This window comes from Corythoichthys intestinalis, chromosome 9 (genome assembly GCF_030265065.1).
Source record: "Corythoichthys intestinalis isolate RoL2023-P3 chromosome 9, ASM3026506v1, whole genome shotgun sequence".
NCBI classification, from domain to species: Eukaryota; Metazoa; Chordata; class Actinopteri; order Syngnathiformes; family Syngnathidae; genus Corythoichthys; species Corythoichthys intestinalis.
The window spans coordinates 27,622,018-27,641,572 of record NC_080403.1 but is presented as its reverse complement, the minus strand read 5'-3'; the positions used below and the strand labels follow the sequence as shown (position 1 = coordinate 27,641,572).

The 19,555-nt window shown below is 37.0% G+C and overlaps 1 protein-coding gene across 9 annotated transcripts in view; it reads left to right on the top strand.

The window, feature by feature from the left end:
• The window catches only part of cadpsa (Ca2+-dependent activator protein for secretion a), a 162,693-nt gene that overhangs the window by 35,124 nt on the left and 108,014 nt on the right, over positions 1-19,555 (top strand). For all 9 annotated transcript variants that reach the window (XM_057844977.1, XM_057844975.1, XM_057844974.1 and 6 more), the window contains exons 4-11: positions 423-503; positions 930-1,166; positions 2,015-2,136; positions 5,757-5,868; positions 5,972-6,111; positions 9,217-9,283; positions 14,328-14,436; positions 14,715-14,927. In XM_057844977.1, the coding sequence (XP_057700960.1) occupies positions 423-503; positions 930-1,166; positions 2,015-2,136; positions 5,757-5,868; positions 5,972-6,111; positions 9,217-9,283; positions 14,328-14,436; positions 14,715-14,927 (1,081 nt within the window). The remainder of the gene's footprint in view (positions 1-422; positions 504-929; positions 1,167-2,014; positions 2,137-5,756; positions 5,869-5,971; positions 6,112-9,216; positions 9,284-14,327; positions 14,437-14,714; positions 14,928-19,555) is intronic.

Below are 19,555 nucleotides of genomic sequence, written 5' to 3'. Positions count from 1 at the left end.
CTTACAGAGTTTAGTGGTCAAAAAGCACTATAAAATGGAAGGGCTTGGTTGTCGTGTGCATGCTCAATAGCGCTTTGGATTTCAACTCGACCGGGAAACCCATTCGTCAGAACACCGGCGGGTTCCACATTTAAGATGAAGGGTTGGCAGAGAGCCATATGCGCTCATCAAAAGAGCCATATATGGCTCGGGAGACATAGGTCCCCGACCCCTGTTCTAGAGGGTGTATGAGATTAAATGGAGTGACAGTAGAGAATATTTGTAGTGTCGAACTATGTATTGTTTCTCACTCGCTTTTGCTTAGGTCAATATGATTTTACCACTAATTACTATGCAACACTCTGACTTACTGTACATAATATGGTACCGCCCACTGTCAGTCTTCTAAAATCCAAATATATTTTTTCACCTGTTTTCCCCAGCTGGACAACCCAGATGAACAGGCAGCCCAGATCAGAAGAGAGTTGGATGGACGATTGCAAATGGCAGACCAGATCACCCGTGTAAGCAAACTAGGGTGGATGTTATATAGCAAGTAAATTAACGATTGATAATGAGGTTGATATACTGAAGACAGTGTTACTATTGTTTTTTTTAAAGGTACTATATGGTACCTTTAAAGGTATACTACTTTGAAAATATTATATAGTGTACTATATGCTACCTGTAAAGGAACAGTACCCTTGTCCTCGTCTTGTATAAGTCCCTTTTAAGAAAGCAATGTCATAAATGCCTCCATTACCGCAAAACTGTCATTTATTGCTCTAAAAATGCACTTATTTTTATTACATTTGTTGTTGCTCCCTGGACACACACCTGCTCTTGGAAGGCTGGATATTTATTCGGTTAAATTGATTATAAGCCTAAATTGTCTCTAATTACATTACTGTGAACAGCTAATCAATATGTTCACCTCCTGGATTCATTAGCTCGGCGGAAGGTTCCCTCGGTTTTCCTCGAGGGAGATGGAGGCTATGTTCATTGAAGAGCTACGGTCATCAGTCAACCTGCTGATGGCCAACCTGGAGAGCATGCCAGTCTCGAAAGGTGGAGAATTTAAATTGCAGAAACTAAAGCGAGGTCACAACGCATCTATCATGGACATGGGGCAGGAGGATGAGAATACTCTTTCCAAATCAGATGTGGTGCTTTCGTTTACCTTGGAGGTTGGTGAACAGTGATCCCGATAATCATAGCCATAAGACAATAATATTTATCACTACGGCTTGAGGTTAATAAGTCAATTACTTACATGGAAAATTCAATGGATGAAAAGAGTTCACGTCTGTGAAGTGTCCCTGTTTCTGCTCCCCTAAATTTGCATTTATTTAAAGGCACGCACAGTAACTGATCATTTGTGGGTAATTGGATAAAGAACACCTCAAACTCATTGGATTGACACGAAATAATCTAATTTGCCTGCATTTTTCTGTAATCATGTTCCACTAACAAAAAAAAAAATCATTTAATGAACAAGCAAAGTAGTACTATTTGTATTGTTACTTTTTTTTGACTGTTTCATTTTCCTTAAGAGAGCGGCTGATACCAACAAAACATTCCCTGTGATTTTAATCTGTTCCCCCTAGGTAATTACAAGACCGCACCTCTGGTATACATAATTATAGACTGTAATTACCTAGTATTTTCCAGCTATTTTGTTGTATTATAATTGAAATCCTTGGTGGTGTTCAGGTCTCTGTAGGTAATATATACACAGAGATATGGTAAATGACAGTGCACAATTAAAAAAAAATCTAACAGATTGTGTTGGATGAACAAGTTTCCCAATCTCACTTGTAATACTTATCTTGATAATCAAGATCATTTTGTCCATTACAGTCTTGATAAAATTTCCATATCAAACCAATAGTTTTTTTCTTTCATATCTTTGCAGTTACTATGGGTTTTGTTGAAAAATTCAATGTTTCACTGAAGATAAATTGCAAGAATTGTTCATGCAACATGTTCCCTTGCGCCCTATCTCAATGTTAAACCGTGATTTTGTGTGTTGCAGGTGGTTATCATGGAAGTGCAGGGTCTTAAGTCGTTGGCTCCTAACAGAATCGTGTACTGCACTATGGAGGTAGAGGGTGGGCACAAACTGCAGACAGACCAGGCTGAGGCATCTAAACCCACGCAAGTCAACCCTACATACACTCAACGTCACATTCATTTAATATACTCAAAAGTGATAATCGATTAATTTAACCTGCTCTCACCCCTGGCTGCATAAACAAATATAATATCATTGTCAAGTGCTTCTAGTCCACAGGGCAGCCAGGTAACATCTGCAGATCTAGCTAAATAGGAAAACCTATCCTTGTTCTAGGCACACCAAGGCAGATGTTTTGGATGGTGGGAATTATATAGGCAGTGCACTTTTCCTCGCTCTCTTTTAACATTGATAGTGTAAGAACTAAAATTTCTAAAACTCCTGCTCGATCCTGGTCTTTTCTGAACCTTTACTGATTCCCTTCACCATAGACTTCATAATGATATTGACTGGTCACACCCGTCATACACTGTGCCTCGCCTTCAAGTAGGAGGCCTCCTCACATCAAGAGGAGTTATTCCCAGACACATTCACGCAGCGATCTAACGCCGGATTTTGGTTGAAAAAGTACAAAAGCTGTACCACATACAAACAGGAAGGATTGTCTTAGGAGTGATTTGTTCAAGGATTCAAGGTCATTATTATATTTTTCGTACCACGCATGCATTTTGAAACGTGAAAAAAATCAATGGGAGAAATTAGCCGCTACGGCATTGGCGTTATAGTTCGCAATGTTTACGTAAAATATATGCTAGCTGCACTTTTTTTTTTTTTTTTTTTGCTTTAAACCAAGAATCGAGACTGTTTTACGTCCATATCTATAAAGAATTCAGGGATTTAAGCATTTATTCATACGAATTTTCAACGGAAATAGCTCTTTGTTTTCATAAAGCAGCTGCAGCGCATTTGACATATTCATTCATTCATTCATTTTCCATGCCGCTTTTCCTCACGAGGGTCGCGGAGGTGCTGGAGCCTATCCCAGCTAACTCGGGGCAGTAGGCAGGGGACACCCTGAACTGGTTGCCAGCCAATTGCAGGGCACAAGGAGACATACAACCATTCACGCACACACTCATACCTACGGGCAATTTAGAGTGTTCAATCAGCCTACCATGCATGTTTTTGGGATGTGGGAGGACCAAAGCCCGGGATTGAACCCTTGATCTTAGAACTGTGAGGCAGACGTGCTAACCACTCAGCCACCGTGCCGCACCATTTGACATATTTATGTAAAATAAATAACCCTGCCCGGTTCTTTGCTCTTTTGACAAAGAATCGAGGCTGTTTTTATGTCCATATCTATAAAGAATTCAGGGATTTAAGCATTTATTCACAAGAATTTCAACGTAAAAAGTGCATTTTGTTGTGGTAAGGCAGCGCCACAGTGACTTAAAGACTAGCAGCACATTCGACATATTTACGTAAAATAAATGCTAATTGCCCAATTTTTTGGGGGGAGGGGGGTTTAAACCAATAATTGAGGCTGTTTTACGTCCATATCTATAAAGAGTTCAGGGATTTAAGCATTTATTCACAAGAATTTCAACGTAAAAAGTGCTTTGTTGTGGTAAGTCAGCGCCACAGTGACTTAAAGACTAGCAGCACATTCGACATATTTACGTAAAATAAATGCTAACTGCCCGTTTTTTTGTTTTGTTTTTTGCTTTTAACCAAGAATTGAGACTGTTTTGCTTCCATATCTATAAAGAATTGAGGGATTTACGCATTTATTCACAAGAATTTTCAACGTAAAGAGCTCTTTGTCAGTGTTTCCACTCTGTCAGCTTTGACGGAGATAGGCACCCTATTAATACGCCCCGCGCCCCGTGTCCCGTCAATATCATTATGAAGTCTATGCCTTCACTTACAGAGCTGTGCTTTCAGAAATATAAGACCGTTTAAATCACCAATGAACAATTTTATTCAAAACTCAAAATACATCTCTAAATACAAAGCTCTCTGCCTATCTCTCTATTTGTCTGTCTGTCTGTCTGTCTGTCTGTTTGTCTGTCTGTCTGTCTGTCTGTCTGTCTGTCTGTCTGTCTGTCTGTCTGTCTGTCTGTTTGTCTGTCTCTCGCTCTCTTTCTGTCTCTCTATTATAATATTTATTTAAATGACAAAAAGGGGAAAAAACAATTAATTAAATTTAATTAATTCAAATTTTTAGCATGTTGTTGTACAATATTACATAGGGTGAATAGGCATTTTATATATCCAATTTCATATGTGAAAAAATTATAGGTGGACTACAGCTCTTACCCAATTTCGGCGGAGAAAGAGATACTGTAACCCTAAATTGAAAAATTAAATAGCTGAAAATATTTGTGTAGCACTGCCATCTTGTGGTGAATAATTCGGAAACAATGATCATTTTTCATACAGGGTGACCCAAAATAACTAAGTACTAACCGAACTTTCTACGTCTGATCGTATTGATAGTATGACACGCCATTTCGCGGAATCTGCTTAAGTGCTCTCTAGAAACGCAGTGCACTTACCCCAGTTTATTTATTTTTTAACAGCATAACTAGATAGTTGAAGTGGATTTGAATAAATACAATGATCATGCTGTTTTACAAAATTTGGTTCTGAAAAAATTTAAAACTTTAACGCCTTAATGCCTGCAATATGAAGCAATTGTCAGAGAATCACAAAATTTGAAAAAATAAGGTCTTAATGAAGCCTTTTTTTCAAATTTGTAAAAATAAAAATAAAAATTAATATGTGTAATAAGCGGTCTAATATCTATAACCCTTGCTAAATCCAGTTTTTTTTTCTCATGGAACCTGCAGATGCATCAGTTGCATCCATTTTTTTTTCTTTTTTTAGGAAAACATATATAGTCTCAAAATCATGAAATTCTAAGTGTATCAAATGTGATACATTTGGCAAGAAAAGGTTAAAACAATTTCTTTTTAATATACATGATCAACGCTACCAAATTCAGTTTTCTGACTTTATAACTACTTTATTATCAGTTTTAATGGAACGAATTTATTTAGCGAGTGGCATACACTATTGGGTCGAAATAACGGTACATTTTTCAATAATATAGCAGAAGAAATTCATTGCTTTTGGTTTTGATTTTACTATGGCTCGTCCAGGCACACAAAAACACTAGGACAATGACCGTCTTTTGGACTCAAAAGATGATGAAAATATCTTAAGTGTTTTTACACAACAGATTTAAGGGCTACACAAAGGAAAAAATTAAAGATGCACGATAATATTGGGTGCTGATAATTATCGGCCAATAATGGCAATTACGACATCACACCGCTAATCCAATCCTAAGCCTCCAAATGTGCGCAATCGACGCAAATTTGTCCAATTCTGTGCCTGCGCCTCAAGCCCCCCTAAAGAAATTTTTGTTCAATTAAGAATTTAATTTGTTAGTATTATTAATATGAATTATTATATATCGTTTAGATGTTGAAATGTACTATTTGTTCACATTTGATGTGGAAAAAGTAACAAATTTATTTTTGCTCAGTTTTATTTCCTCTTGTTTATAATTTAAAATCGTATATAAATCTTTTAATAGAATTATCAGCTTCACATTATCGGTTATTGGCGGAAGGTGGAGGAAATTATTGGGTATCGGTATCGGTTGAAAAATGCATTATCGTGCATCACTGGGAAAAAAAATTAGACTCAAATATACTTTGCGGTGCTGACCTAATGATTCATCTGTTTCTAGCTGGGGTACCCAAGGAGATTTCACAACAACACAGCCCTTACCTGCTGTCAAAGTGAAGCTTTTTACTGAAAGCACCGGAGTGTTGGCCCTGGAAGACAAAGAGCTTGGAAGGGTAAATACTCATAACTCTTACAAGTCTCTCAAACATCATACATAGCTCTAAGCCTTTTGGGTTGCATTGATTGTAATTGCTGTCCTGTAATATTGGTGTGCAGGTTGTGCTCCATCCAACTCCTAACAGTCCTAAGCAGTCTGAGCTGCATAAAATGTTAGTTTCCAAAGGCTGTCCAGACAATGACCTTAAGATCAGGTTGGCCATTCGCATGGATAAACCCCAGAACATGAAGCATTGTGGGTAAGTACTATGCGTAGCTCTGCAGACAGTGTTTTTGTTCTATTGCCATGCTCACTCCTGTCTTTGGTTCTTCAAATGCACAACATATTGTTGTGTCATTATAAAGCCAAATATCTGGAGCACCACTTCATCTTTACGCTTAGCTCTCCAGCAATAATTAGTAGACCTATGCTGCATACAACTCTTACAATAATAATGGTGCTTTAAAATAAATATTGATAAGACTTGGTGGACGAACAGGGATTTATTAGTGTTTTAGGAACCCATATCAACAGTTATTGTGTGAGAATTGCGACGCCTAGTGGACAATATCTTCACATCACCCTTCACTCATCCATTTCAAGGCGATAACTGTTCTGGCACGCAGCAATCGAAAATGTGTTTCTTAGTATTTATAAAGATTTTGGAATATTTCCTGAAGACGCAAAAGTGAATTGGTGCTAAATAACACTGACAAACCATTGATCACATCTTTACAGTTTTTTTTTGTTTGTTTTTTTTTTGTTTTTTTTGTTGTATGTATGGACACTCCAATAAACAGTGAGTTCCTTCATGTTCTTGGCATTAAATACACATGTCGGGAACATTTCTTGTTGGACTGTATGTTTTTTTTTTGTTTGTTTGTTTTTTTCCCCAAAATATTATATACAGACATGTTTTTGCTACTATAATTTTAGTCTTGTTCATTCATAATTTGTTTTTGGCCCTTTAGAAAAAATAGATTTCGTCAAAAGAAAGCTCTCTTCCTAACGTTCTACAATTCAATGATCTATGTACTGTAGTAGTGAGACCCGTGTCTGCCTGTTTCCAGCCCAATGTTGGATTATGTTTTCTTTGAAAGGAGGCTGTCATGCCTTACAGAAACATGCCACATGGTGCCGTTTTAGTGATGCTCTTGCTGCACCAAACAAACGAGCCTCTTTTAAATTGCCTCACAGATAGTGTTTTATTTTGACCAACAAGCAGAAACAGCTTAAAAGACCAGAGGGAAAGGCAGAAGAAGAAGCAAGCTCACAGTCAGCCTGTAAGCGGCAGTGAACTGGGGTCCTCACCCTAGGATGTTCTTTTAAAATAAGATCCCTCTCACTTCTCTGTTCTTCCTTTGTCATTATTGTTCTTGTGTATTGTTGTTGTTATTTTGAAAGACATATTTTAAATGTAATTTACACGATAGAGCTCCTATACCAGCCTTCACAATTTTATACTCACTTGCTGATCAAATTCTAGTGTTTTTTTTTTTAATTATTATTATTATTTTTTTTTTAGGGCTGTCAAAATTATCGCGTTAACGGGCGTTAATTAATTTTTTTAATTAATCACGTTAAAATATTTGACGCAATTAACGCACTAGGCCCGCTCAGACAGATTTAAATGTCAGTACAGTGAAAGGCCAACTTGTTAATTGTGTTTTATGGAGTTTTTCCGCCCTCTGCTGGCGCTTGGGTGTGACTTGCATATGTTATGTGGCGTAATGTCGCCCTCTGCTGGCGATTCAGTGCAGCTGATTATTTGGGTTTTGGCGCGCTTTTCTGACGTAATTATATGTCGACGCGAACTCACACTAATAGACAGTGCTATTCAGACCAGCTAACGTCCGCGTCCAGTATTCAGTGGCAGTTCTCATAGCCCCATCAAGCTGTTTGTGTCTAATACATGCATCGCTTGTGAGTTATATTCCTCCTTTGTTTATATTCATGAGTATTAGATAGTTATTGATGATGTGTATTTGAATTTGTTCACATATATGGTGAAATGCAGTTACATTGTTAGATGCTTGTGAGCTAATTGGCTAGTGCTACTGCTCAAATGGACACGTGTGTGTACATTTTATGTTATTTTGTGATTTATGCAAGTTATTGAAACATTGCCTTGTTATTTTCAGTTTTACAAAAATACAAGAAACGTGCTCCTGTCAAAAAGAGATGACTTCAGTAAAACCCATGCAACTTTGACACACCGTCTGATTTCTTTTTTGAACTTATGTTCACTGTCTGTCAATTTGTGTACTCACACACATTGAGGACAGAATAGGGCTACTAGTTTATTTTTTGATTGAAAATTTTACAAATTTTATTAAAACGAAAACATTAAGAGGCGTTTTAATATAACATTTCTATAACTTTTACTAATATTCATCTTTTAAGAACTACAAGTCTTTCTATCCATGGATCACTTTAACAGAATGTTAATAATGTTAATGGCATCTTGTTGATTTATTGTTATAATAAACAAATACAGTCCTTATGTACCGTATGTTGAATGTATATATCCATCTTGTCTTATCTTTCCATTCCAACAATAATTTACAGAAAAATATGGCATATTTTATAGATGGTTTGAATTGCGATTAATTGCGATTAATTACGATTAATTAATTTTTAAGCTGTAATTAACTCGATTAAAAATTTTAATCGTTTGACAGCCCTATTTTTTTTTTTTAACTTAAACATTTTAACACACAGTTTATCATCGTAAAGACACATTTGTAGCTTGATGTAATCTACCAAAAAAAAAAAAAAAATGAACCCAATGTAAACATTTATAAATAACATCTGAAGAATATAAATACATTGGATGTAATGACACTTCAAACCGTTGCTATGTATGTAACCCCTGAATTTTCCAAATCTGCTTAAATGTTATTCTTTTGATGATCATAACAAACAATAATGGGGTATTATGAGTTAAATCAATTAAATGGCCATATCAAATACGAAAAGAAGAACCTCAAAACAACCTCTGCCCCCAAATAAAATCCCTTCAATCCCCTCTACTTGACTCTTCTCAAAATTGTGTTCAATAAAATCTTGTTGTAGATATTGTGGTTGTAATAACCAACTTCAACCAGGCGAGGTCGTAGTAGACTATAACAGTCGATTAGCTAGCCAACCTCTCTGTGTGTGCTTTTCTGACTGTTATAAAACATCAATATCAACACTGACTTTTGCAGGGGGAAAATACACTCTTTACTTTTAGCAGTTGTAACATACACACACACTCACTCTTCCCAAAAGGAGGGGGAAAAAATCCCATTTTTACAAATGTCATTAAATATCATGGTTAGTAGAAATTAATTTTTGTGTATTTTTGTTTTCAACCACACAGGTACTTATGGGCTATTGGCAAAAATGTATGGAAAAGATGGAAGAAACGATTCTTTGTTCTAGTTCAGGTACAGGTGTTTTTTTTCTCTCTCTCTTTCTTTCTCTTTGAAAGTACAGGAACCGTATGTCATTAATTAATACTGAAAGTAAGTATAAAAATAAATTTTGCCTCATTTATATTTGTTTATATATATATATATATATATATATATATATATATATATACACATATACTGCTGAGCCTTACAACCAGGCAAATGAATAAGGTCTGAAGTTAATAAATTGTGAGCTTTGGTACCTTGTTACCTGCACAGTAGGGAAGTTTGATGAGAATTCAACTTCAGGTCTGTGTTAAGCTAGGAATTTTTGCTGCTGTTGCTATGGTGGTGCTTAAAAAAAACTCTGCCAAGCTGTCCTCCCTCGGCTGTCACAGCAATGATGGAGAAGCCAAGCAGGCTTTTGTCGGGAGTTTGGGGGCTGAACAGGCTGGTAGCAGCCATTTCCTGGTGACTGCATCGGGACATGGGCAGCATTCAGTGGGGTGGAGTGGGTGGTGGGGGGCTGTCTCTACTGCGTTGCAGAGAATATGTCTCAGAGCTACACGTTGACAGGGGATTGACAAAGTCGAATGAACACTAGCTGGCCTAACACTTGGAGCTAGAAAAGCCTGAGCACTGCCAACTTGAAGCCTCTTGGTTGCTTCTAGCTAAATATATTGCAACTGACAAATACTGGTCAATCGACTACGCACTCAAGTGTGTTTAAGTATGACCGTGTGCGTGCATAGCAGAAAAAAAACTCTATCCATTTTTTGTTATTAATGTTCTTTTCACAGCTTTTGTACTGTATATCAATTGCTGTCCAAAATGTGCATGGTTGTATTATTTACTGCACAAATGTATTCAAAACAGTTTTCATAAGATCATTTATAGTTGAAATGAAGACCTAATTTTCAACATACACATTTTACAAACATTAATTTCATCCAGTTAAAGCTGTTCATTTGCTCAGTCTGAATCCATGCATCCATGGTCAAGCGATACAATTTTCACGATCACTTTCCATCACTTACCCCAGACTGGCTGTTTCGTGAATTCTAGGGCTCAAACAAAAAAACAGCAATCTATAAATTAAGTTTTCAGTTCACCTAGAGTGCCTGTTTTTGGAGGATATGTGCATACAAACTCTACAAACAAAAGCCTAAGCTGAGATTTGAAACCTAAACTCCAAGAACACCAAGGCAGACGTGCTGTCTGAACATTTTCTGTTAACTATAATTGACGTAATATAGAATTTAGCAAAAATATATGGCTTTGGCTAGATTGACTGTCTCTCATAGCAAGAATTAACCTTAATGCAAAAAAACCCCTCTGCTTTGCGTTAGGTCACATTAAATTATATTTATATACATTATATACATTTTTTTTTAAATTTTGTGTTAAAATATTTATTTAGATTTAACATGATTGGAAAGTGATACATAAAATACATGTCTTCCCCATTTTTTTCCCAAAGTATAGTAAAAAAATATATAGATGGTTTTTAAGCACTGCAAACACAATGATTATGATATAAATTATATATATAAAGGAAAACAATGATTTGTACATGTACTGTATACACGCATATATCTTAAAATTTTTAAATAAAAAGACACATTAGACTCCAGCGGCTTCTTTCATGACTGACAACGATGATGATGATGAAGAAACACCTGTGCGCTTCGATGAAGATAATGAAGATGACGCAATGCACAGGTGTCAAGAGAGCCTTACATGGTACCTCAAAAATCTGCGAATAACTGACTACGCCAATTTCGAAACGCAAATTGGCGAGGGATCTCGTTACACTTATGTACATTAGATTCAGCACACTTGAAAAGATTGGACCTGCCTCATATTCAAACATGAGCAAATACTGAGCGACCTGACTTTTGACACATTTTTGACCGTATCGCAAAGGTTTCTAAAATAGCATAGTGCAGTTGATGGAATTCTTATAACAACAAACTGTAAGTGAAATGGGCTTCTAATACATGAAGTATAAAGAAATATTGTGACCCATCAAAAATAATTCAAGCATACTGAGAAAATAAATTTATTTTCCTTAATAATAAAAAAAGAACTGTTGTCAAAATATTCATCATCATCATCGTCTCATCTTTTTTTTTTACTCAACAATGACTGGAGTCTTTTGAAAATTTTTATCACCAGATTTTGTAGGTTCCATCCTCATTATTCCCATTTCTTTGCTGTCCTCACGTTACCTCCCCCTTGTTCTTGCAGAACTCTTAATCAGTACAGAGGCTCTGTGTCCCTCCTCAGAGCCTTCGAGCAGATTATAGATAAAGCTCTGCGTGAGACTGGTTTGAATGAACTGGCACGAATGTCAACATGCTTTTTCAGTGACATTAAAAATACAATAAGAATTTGTTATGAAAGTCCCTCATACGCAGTTTTTCAACGTTATGTTAAAAATACTCCCCCCAGCTTGCATTCTATTCTATTCTATTCTATTCTATTCTATTCTATTCTATTCTGTTCTGTTCTGTTCTGTCATATCCTGATATAATCACAATTACATATTTGATTTGAAAAACAAATGTACTCTATACTGGATGTATGAAAAAGGAAACTGGCTACATTAAAAAAAAAAAAAAGTTTTATATATGTGTATTAAAAAATGACCACATTATTTTTGGAACCCTTTACATTTTAGATTTTGGATGCGGAAGTTTTGTTTATTAATACAAACATGCAATGCAACAAATGAATTTTGGGCATTCACTTATCTATTTTTGATAATGCTGAATATATACTAGTAAGATGGTCTGTCTTGTCTCTTTCCTGTGTAATGAGTGACAGCTGAGAGTTCAGTGGCAAGAGAACCATGCAGAGAAAGGCAGTGGGGAAAAGGAATGGTGTTTTGGGGTGGCGGGTGGGGGCTGTAATTTAGTCTCAGATTTGCCTTTGTGATTTCCTAAAGGCCAGAGAACTGCTGCAGAGTCTCTCCATCCTTTACTTTGCCTTAGGTCTCATCAGTGTTGTTGTTTGGAATCTCATTTGTCACACATACACACACACACAGAATGCAGCTGCAGTTCAAGTGAGAGCTGCCACTTGCAGCAACAGAGGTGGCGGCAGCGGCGGATTAGCCAGGCCTGTTGATTTGTGACGACAGGCCGGTATGACTGGCAGCAACTGTAGCAGCAAAGTGTTGCTCCACTTCCTGTTTCTGGCTTAGAATGTGGCCATCGTGTTAAATTTCAAAGTAAAGCCAAAATATCAATCGATACTAGTTCATGTTTAGCCTTTACTCATAGTAAGGACTCTATTTTCACTGGCTGCGCTGGTGTATGTTTTGGAATTTGGCAGAGTGCACCAAGATAGGTGCACGTGCAAGTGACAAGTAGGTCGTAGAAAGTCGTTCAGCAAGATTTTTTGTAAAAATATTAACTCATTACAATGTATTTCATCAAAAGTATTGTATGTAACTGCTATACAGGGTGTCCATAAAGTCTCTTTACTAGGGCTGTCAAACGATTAAAATTTTTAATCGAGTTAATTACAGCTTAAAAATTAATTAATCGTAATTAATCGCAATTAATCGCAATTCAAACCATCTATAAAATATGCCATATTTTTCTGTAAATTATATATATATTCTGCAAAATAATTTGTTGGAATGGAAAGATAAGACACAAGATGGATATATACAGTCAACATACGGTACATAAGGACTGTAGTGGGCATTTCACTCTCATTTAATGGCCTCAAACCACTGTCCTCTTTAGACCGTAGTGCAACTACAAAAAAAAAGTACACAAGCATTGCATTAGCAACAACGTTAGCTTAGCACGCTATACAGGTTCACTAAACATAAACAAAAAGCGTCTCATACAAAAAAATATAACATTTCGCTTACTAACATAATATGTACATTCTTTACAACAACCATACTTACGGACAAATCTTGTCCAAGGATCATACAAGCACAACATTACAACGTAGGCGTCAGCCCGAGACGTCATGCAACCATATTGAACGGGCAAGAAAGCAATAAACAATGTCGCAAAGCGACCACAAGAGTTCGCTGTTAGACAGCACAAAAAACCTTGCTGTAAAACTTACCAAAAGGCAGAATACTGTCTGAGTGGGACATGTGCGTTAATTGCGTCAAATATTTTAACGTGATTAATTTAAAAAATTAATTACCGCGCGTTAACGCGATAATTTTGACAGCCCTACTCTTTACCATTTAAAAAATTGATTACAAATGTAATTGAGTAGATATTTTATTCATATTTGTTCTATTGTATTCAGTGTTTATTAAAGTTTGTTCTCGAATAATTGGTCCATTTTTCTACATTGAGACATCAATTTCTGCAAATGTTTACCTTGACCTTTTAACTGAATATGTGGCACCACAACTGAATGACCTTCAACCAACCATCATTTTTCAGTAAAATGGTGCACCACCACATTGGGGGCTGCATGTTCCTCAATCAAACATTTCCAGACCGATGGATTGGAAGGGATGGGCCAATTCCTTGGCCGCCACATTCAACAGATATCACTCCCCTGGACTTCTTTCTATGGGGCTAGGTTAAAGATATCGTGTATCGAACAAAGATAAGGGACATTACTGACCTTAAGCGAAGGATTACTGATGCCATTGCCACAATTGATGAGGCTATGCTACAGCGAACATGGCAAGAAATCGAGTACTGTCTTGATGTGCTTCATGCAACTAATGGTACCCATGTAGAAGTGTATTAAAAGAGGTAAAAAAAAAAAAAAAAAAAAAAAATTCAATAAACGCTGAATACAATAGAACATATCTGAATAAAATATCTAATCAATTGCATTTTTAATAAACTTTTGAAATGGTAAAGAGACTTTATGGACACCCTGTATTTCTTGAATGTGTACAGGTTCTGTCTGACAACTATATGTCGTATAATGAAAAATACTGAACTGGAAAATTGTCATTTTATTCATTTCATTGTCATTCATTTCAATTTAGTAGCATGACAATAAGCAGACTTCTTATTTCAGTAGTGCCTTTAGACTCTCCAAGGTGATGCATGTCCTCTTTCTTGGCTCACAACAGGTGAGTCAGTACACATTTGCGATGTGCAGCTACAGAGAAAAGAAAGCGGAACCGGTGGAACTACTTCAATTGGATGGCTATACAGTGGACTACACCGACCCCCAGCCAGGTGACACAAAAAAATCAAAAACGGTGTAAAAACTGTGTACCTAATCATTTTTACTTTGATTGTTTACACAAATCTATAAATTGAGCATTGTGTAGAACAGAAAGATGAGGCAAAACTGTATATGGCCATCCAACATTGTTGTGAACATTAATGTGGTGGTTTTGGGGCGTATGTTTTCAATATTTCTGTTTGTTTATATATGTATGTCTGTTGTTAATTGTTCTCTTTTTTCACATGCGCTGCTGTCACACTTAATCAGGAATATATGCATCCTCCAGGTCTGGATGGTGGTCGGACGTTCTTTAATGCTGTGAAAGAAGGCGACACTGTCATTTTTGCAAGTGATGATGAGCAGGACCGGATTCTATGGGTGCAGGCCATGTATCGCGCCACAGGCCAATCCCACAAACCAATCCCCCCCACGCAAGTACAGAAACTAAACTCTCGAGGGGGCACAGCGCCGCAGCTTGACGCACCAATATCGCAGTTCTGTAAGTGCTTAATTCCCAAACGCCCTCTTCTCAGATGATTAATGAAAGACATTAACTTTGTTTATACTTTGTATTTAAAATTACACCCTCATTTTAACGCTGGTTAACAACACATACCTTTGATGCTTGGGTGATTCTCACAAGTAAATACACCACAGAAAAACTACAACAGAAACATATTTCATAAATCATCATCTTTTCTTTCCACTGTTTGGTCAGTCCATGATGCTGTTTGAAAATGCTTTAGAGCTGTCTCTTCTGCGCTTCGCTCCCTGTTGTAAATTTGCTGTACATTCAGGTGTCAGTGGCTTTGCTACGTGTCTTTATGCTTCTCTGTTTGTTCCCTTTCTTTTTTCCTCTTTTTAACCTTGACCCCGCTATCTTGTAGCTGGATTCAATGGTAAGTGCTTTCCTGCCTCTTTTCTCCTTTTCTCTTTTTGTTGCTATTTTCTTCTCCCCTTATGTTGACAATCGACACTATAAAATGGAATCCTTCAACCCAATATACACAAACTGTTTGCAATTTGCATTTAAGAGCTACGAATCCGTGTGCAATATGTCATACTCAAACTAAGCTGAACTGGACTGGCGTCAATTACACAATGCTACTTTTATTCCCCATTTCTCTTGTGCAAGAGGACAGTTATCTTAAATAACTGGCCTGGAGAAGTGATCACTGCGTGCGGATGTGCCCGTGCGTGACTGAGCATATCATGGACTTTTTCTTTAGGTTAGCTTTACTTCTGTTCATTTTTGTTTTGTATCGTGGTGGTTACCATGAACACCTTGTACAGGAATGATCAAGTTATTTATTGGAGAAACTGTGTGCATGTGCATGTGCCAATGTGCGACGATGTGTATATCCAGCAATGGTATTTCCGTAAATTAGAGTGACCTTATTTTTATTTCCAAAAAAGAGGACACTTTGCCCGGCCTCGAGATGCTTGAATTTTACTCGAAGTTCACTAAAACGTGCCTATATCACTTTAATATATTTAAAGTGTGCCTCCTCTGTCCTGATAGAAAAATTCAGTGCAAAAGTATGAAATCACCAGTCTCGGACGATCACTCACTCAGACATTTTATCATGTAGAACAAACTCTTAAAAAGCTTGAAAAAATAATGAATCACCTTGTCAAGAGTCAAGAATCTGCATTGGACAAATTCATGATGCTGGAACTTTTGTTTGGTGCTGTTCCAATGAGATTTACAAAGACGACTGCCTGAAGAAAACATCAAAATTCCCTCAGTCCTTGATGATATGGGGCTGCATGTCAGGCAAAGGCACTGGGGGGATGGCTGTGGTTAATCTTCAATAAATGCACAAGTTTACATTGAAATTTTAGATAGCTTTCTTATTCCTTCAATTGAAAATATGTTTGTCATTTTCCAAGATGACAATGCATCATGCCACAGAGCTAAAACTGTTAAAGCATTCCTTGGAGAAAGACTCATCCAGTCAATTTCATGGTCTGCAAATAGCCCAGATCTCAACCCTATTGATAACCTGTGGTGGAAATTGAAAAAAAAAAAAAAAGGTCCACAGCAAGGCTCCGACTTGCAAGGATGATCTGGCAACTGCAATCAAAGAGAGTTGGCACCAAATTGATGAAGAATACTCATCAAGTCCATGCCTCAGAGACTGCAAGCTGTCTTAAAAGCCAGAGGTGGTGCTACTAAATACTAGAGATGTGTTTTGATTGTTATTTCCTTTTTTGTTTCTCATGATTCCATACTTTTTTTCTCAGAACGGAGTGATTCCATATATATATTTCCCTGCACTTGCTCGATAAAATGAACATTTACTGACCACCACAATGTTTTTTTATACATTTCCTTTACTGTTTCTGAATGCTAGAGAGTTGCACTTTTCAACTAATTCATTATTTTTTTCAAGCTTTTTATCTGAGTTTGTTCTACATGATAAAATGTCTGAGTGAGTGCTTGTTCAAGACTGGCAATTCCACACTTTATGCTTGGTGTTGTAGTATATATTATATACTATATGGAAATATTTGTTACTCAACAGGTTTCAGGTTAGTGAACAGGCTTTATTCTTCGTAAAAAATAATCAAACAATAAAAACGCAAAAAAACAACAAAAAACAATTAAATAATGATAAAATATACTGTGTGTATATATATATATATATATATAATATAATGCAGACCCATGGAAATGTAGTCTAGCCAATACAGACACACACACACGCACACACACCTACACACACAGTAGGCTATGTGCCAACTAAACATTTTTATAAATTACAACAGCATAAACGTCTCTTAGAACTACTTGTTGTAGTCTGTAACTGCCTGATCTCATGCCAAATCGTCAACCCAATAGATGGCGGTAATGCCCCATGATACAAGGGGTAAACTGCCAACAAAAAATAAGAACTACTCCTTCTCCCCCTACTAGTAGAAGCCATGTCAACGCAGGCAGGCACTACCCCTCAGCGGCCGGAGGGATTCTCTTCAAATTGTTCCCGTGAAAAATCATGAAAACCAGACATTTTCATAAATTTTTTAAACCGGGCCGTACGCTATGGAGAGGGCATGAAAAGTGGACTTGTCCGGCGTTGTGCCAAAAAATAGGCTCATTTATAACGCTTTATTGAGGTGAAAACATCAAATGTTTTCATGGACGCATCACAGCAATGGATTTAGGACTGTAAAATCAGTTTTAAATAAATAAATTAGACAAAATACTAATACTTTATTTTAGTAACAAATCATGGACTGGGCCACATAACCCATCTTTGAACAGAAATGTATTAGTCTATAGGTTTTCACGACCATATCTCAATGACAATCACACAGGTATGACATTTATTAGTTCAAGCAGAGTAAAATACATATAAATACCTATATTCACGGTACAAGAAAATCGTTTCCAGGTCCATCGATTCGTAAGAAAAAGATGTACGAGTGACGTGTGGCCGCTCAATAATAAAATAAATAAACAAATAAATCAAATAAACGCTCAATGAAGCGTTATAAATGAGCGTTCCCGTCAGGGGGGACATTTCACGCGGGGTGGCTATTTTTCGCACAACACCGGGCAAAAGAGGACGTTTGGTCACCCTACGTAAATTCTTCAAGGTAGCAGTTAAAGAACGATCACATTTTAGTATAAGTAATTCTACAGTACTGCAAATGCATTTACATGACAAATAATACTACATCAGTACCTCTCTTTTCTCTGCATGCCAAATAAGAGGTAGTGTACCAAACTTGCTTGAGCAAGCATCAGTGCTTTAAAAAACTAAATGTACTAGTTTAACATTAAGTGGGCTGATGCAAAGCACAGATTATGTAGTGTAATTATTCCATAAGTGTTTGCGAGTATGTTGTATTTGATACAGACACTGCAGTCCACTGAGCCTCCTTTGCTGTTATAAGTAATCACCAAGCTGAAAGTGCCAGGCTATGACTTAGAATATTTGTCAAATAACTGCTTGCCTGTTCTTAAATGCACAATATACTATTGGTGTCATGATTAGAGTAACATGTCAGGCACTCCTTAACTCAAATCAAAATATAGTACGTTTTACTTGTTTTAAATTCTAGAACAAAATAACCCATAAAAAATAACAACAAATGTATTCATTTGTACGCTGTGTTTATACGGCATGATTGCGGGTGGATGCCTGCTGTCAGGGGACCAGCAAATGTGTACAATGTGTACCATTTTCAAAGTCAATCTTCATTAAATGAGATGGAAGCTGGTAAAATCATAGTTCGACATGCTTGATGATTTGTTGTAAAATATGTTGAAACAATTCATGAACTCGTGTGAATTAGCTGACTTCAGCAGCTTAGCATGCCATGAATGCAGCGGTGAGTCGCCCTGTGTCCTCCTCTCCGGAAATGAGCGGTATTGTGCTGATTTCAAATCTGGTCATTTGGAAAGGTGTTTGAATTACAAAAGCAATTGCTATCAAATTACATACTGCATAGATTACAAACTTTAATCTGGCCACGCACTCATCTTTGACTTTAACGATGTTATGCATGATACTGTGGAAAAAATGGATAGGTCATCTTTATAAGTCCCCTGTACATGAAGAATAGTTGGTATAGTGAGTTGGTTCCAAGGAATCGGGAAATATTTGTATGTTTTTTAGAGTTGTTTTATAAAAATGCAAAAATCTTTGGACCACCAGTACTCAAGCAGACACCTCCTGGATCCTCTCCTGTGGATCTATAAACAAATAGTAGCCATCAATCATTGTCAGGGCCGTCCTTCCCCAGCCCAGATAGGAGGGGGTGACGGGTGGGGGTGTCACTGCAAGTTACTGTCCATCCCTCCTGCATGCCTCCACTCCCTCTCACTCACATCAAACAGACCTGACAGGCCACCAGCTACAGTCCAAAGGGGCACAATGTCATTTTTTTTAGATTTTGTTTTATATATTTGTCTTTTTGGAGGGGGTGGGGCACTTTTTGAGGGGACACAAGTATGTAGCTTAGAGCATCTTTTTGTTTTGTTTGTTGACTGCCAGCCGGTGTGCTGTCATTCGGCAGCTAAGAGGACGATATCTGACAAATCATTTGATAAGTGTACAGCAGGCAGTTTCAGGGCCAGGCCTCATTAATCTGCCTGTAATAAATGAAACTTTTTAT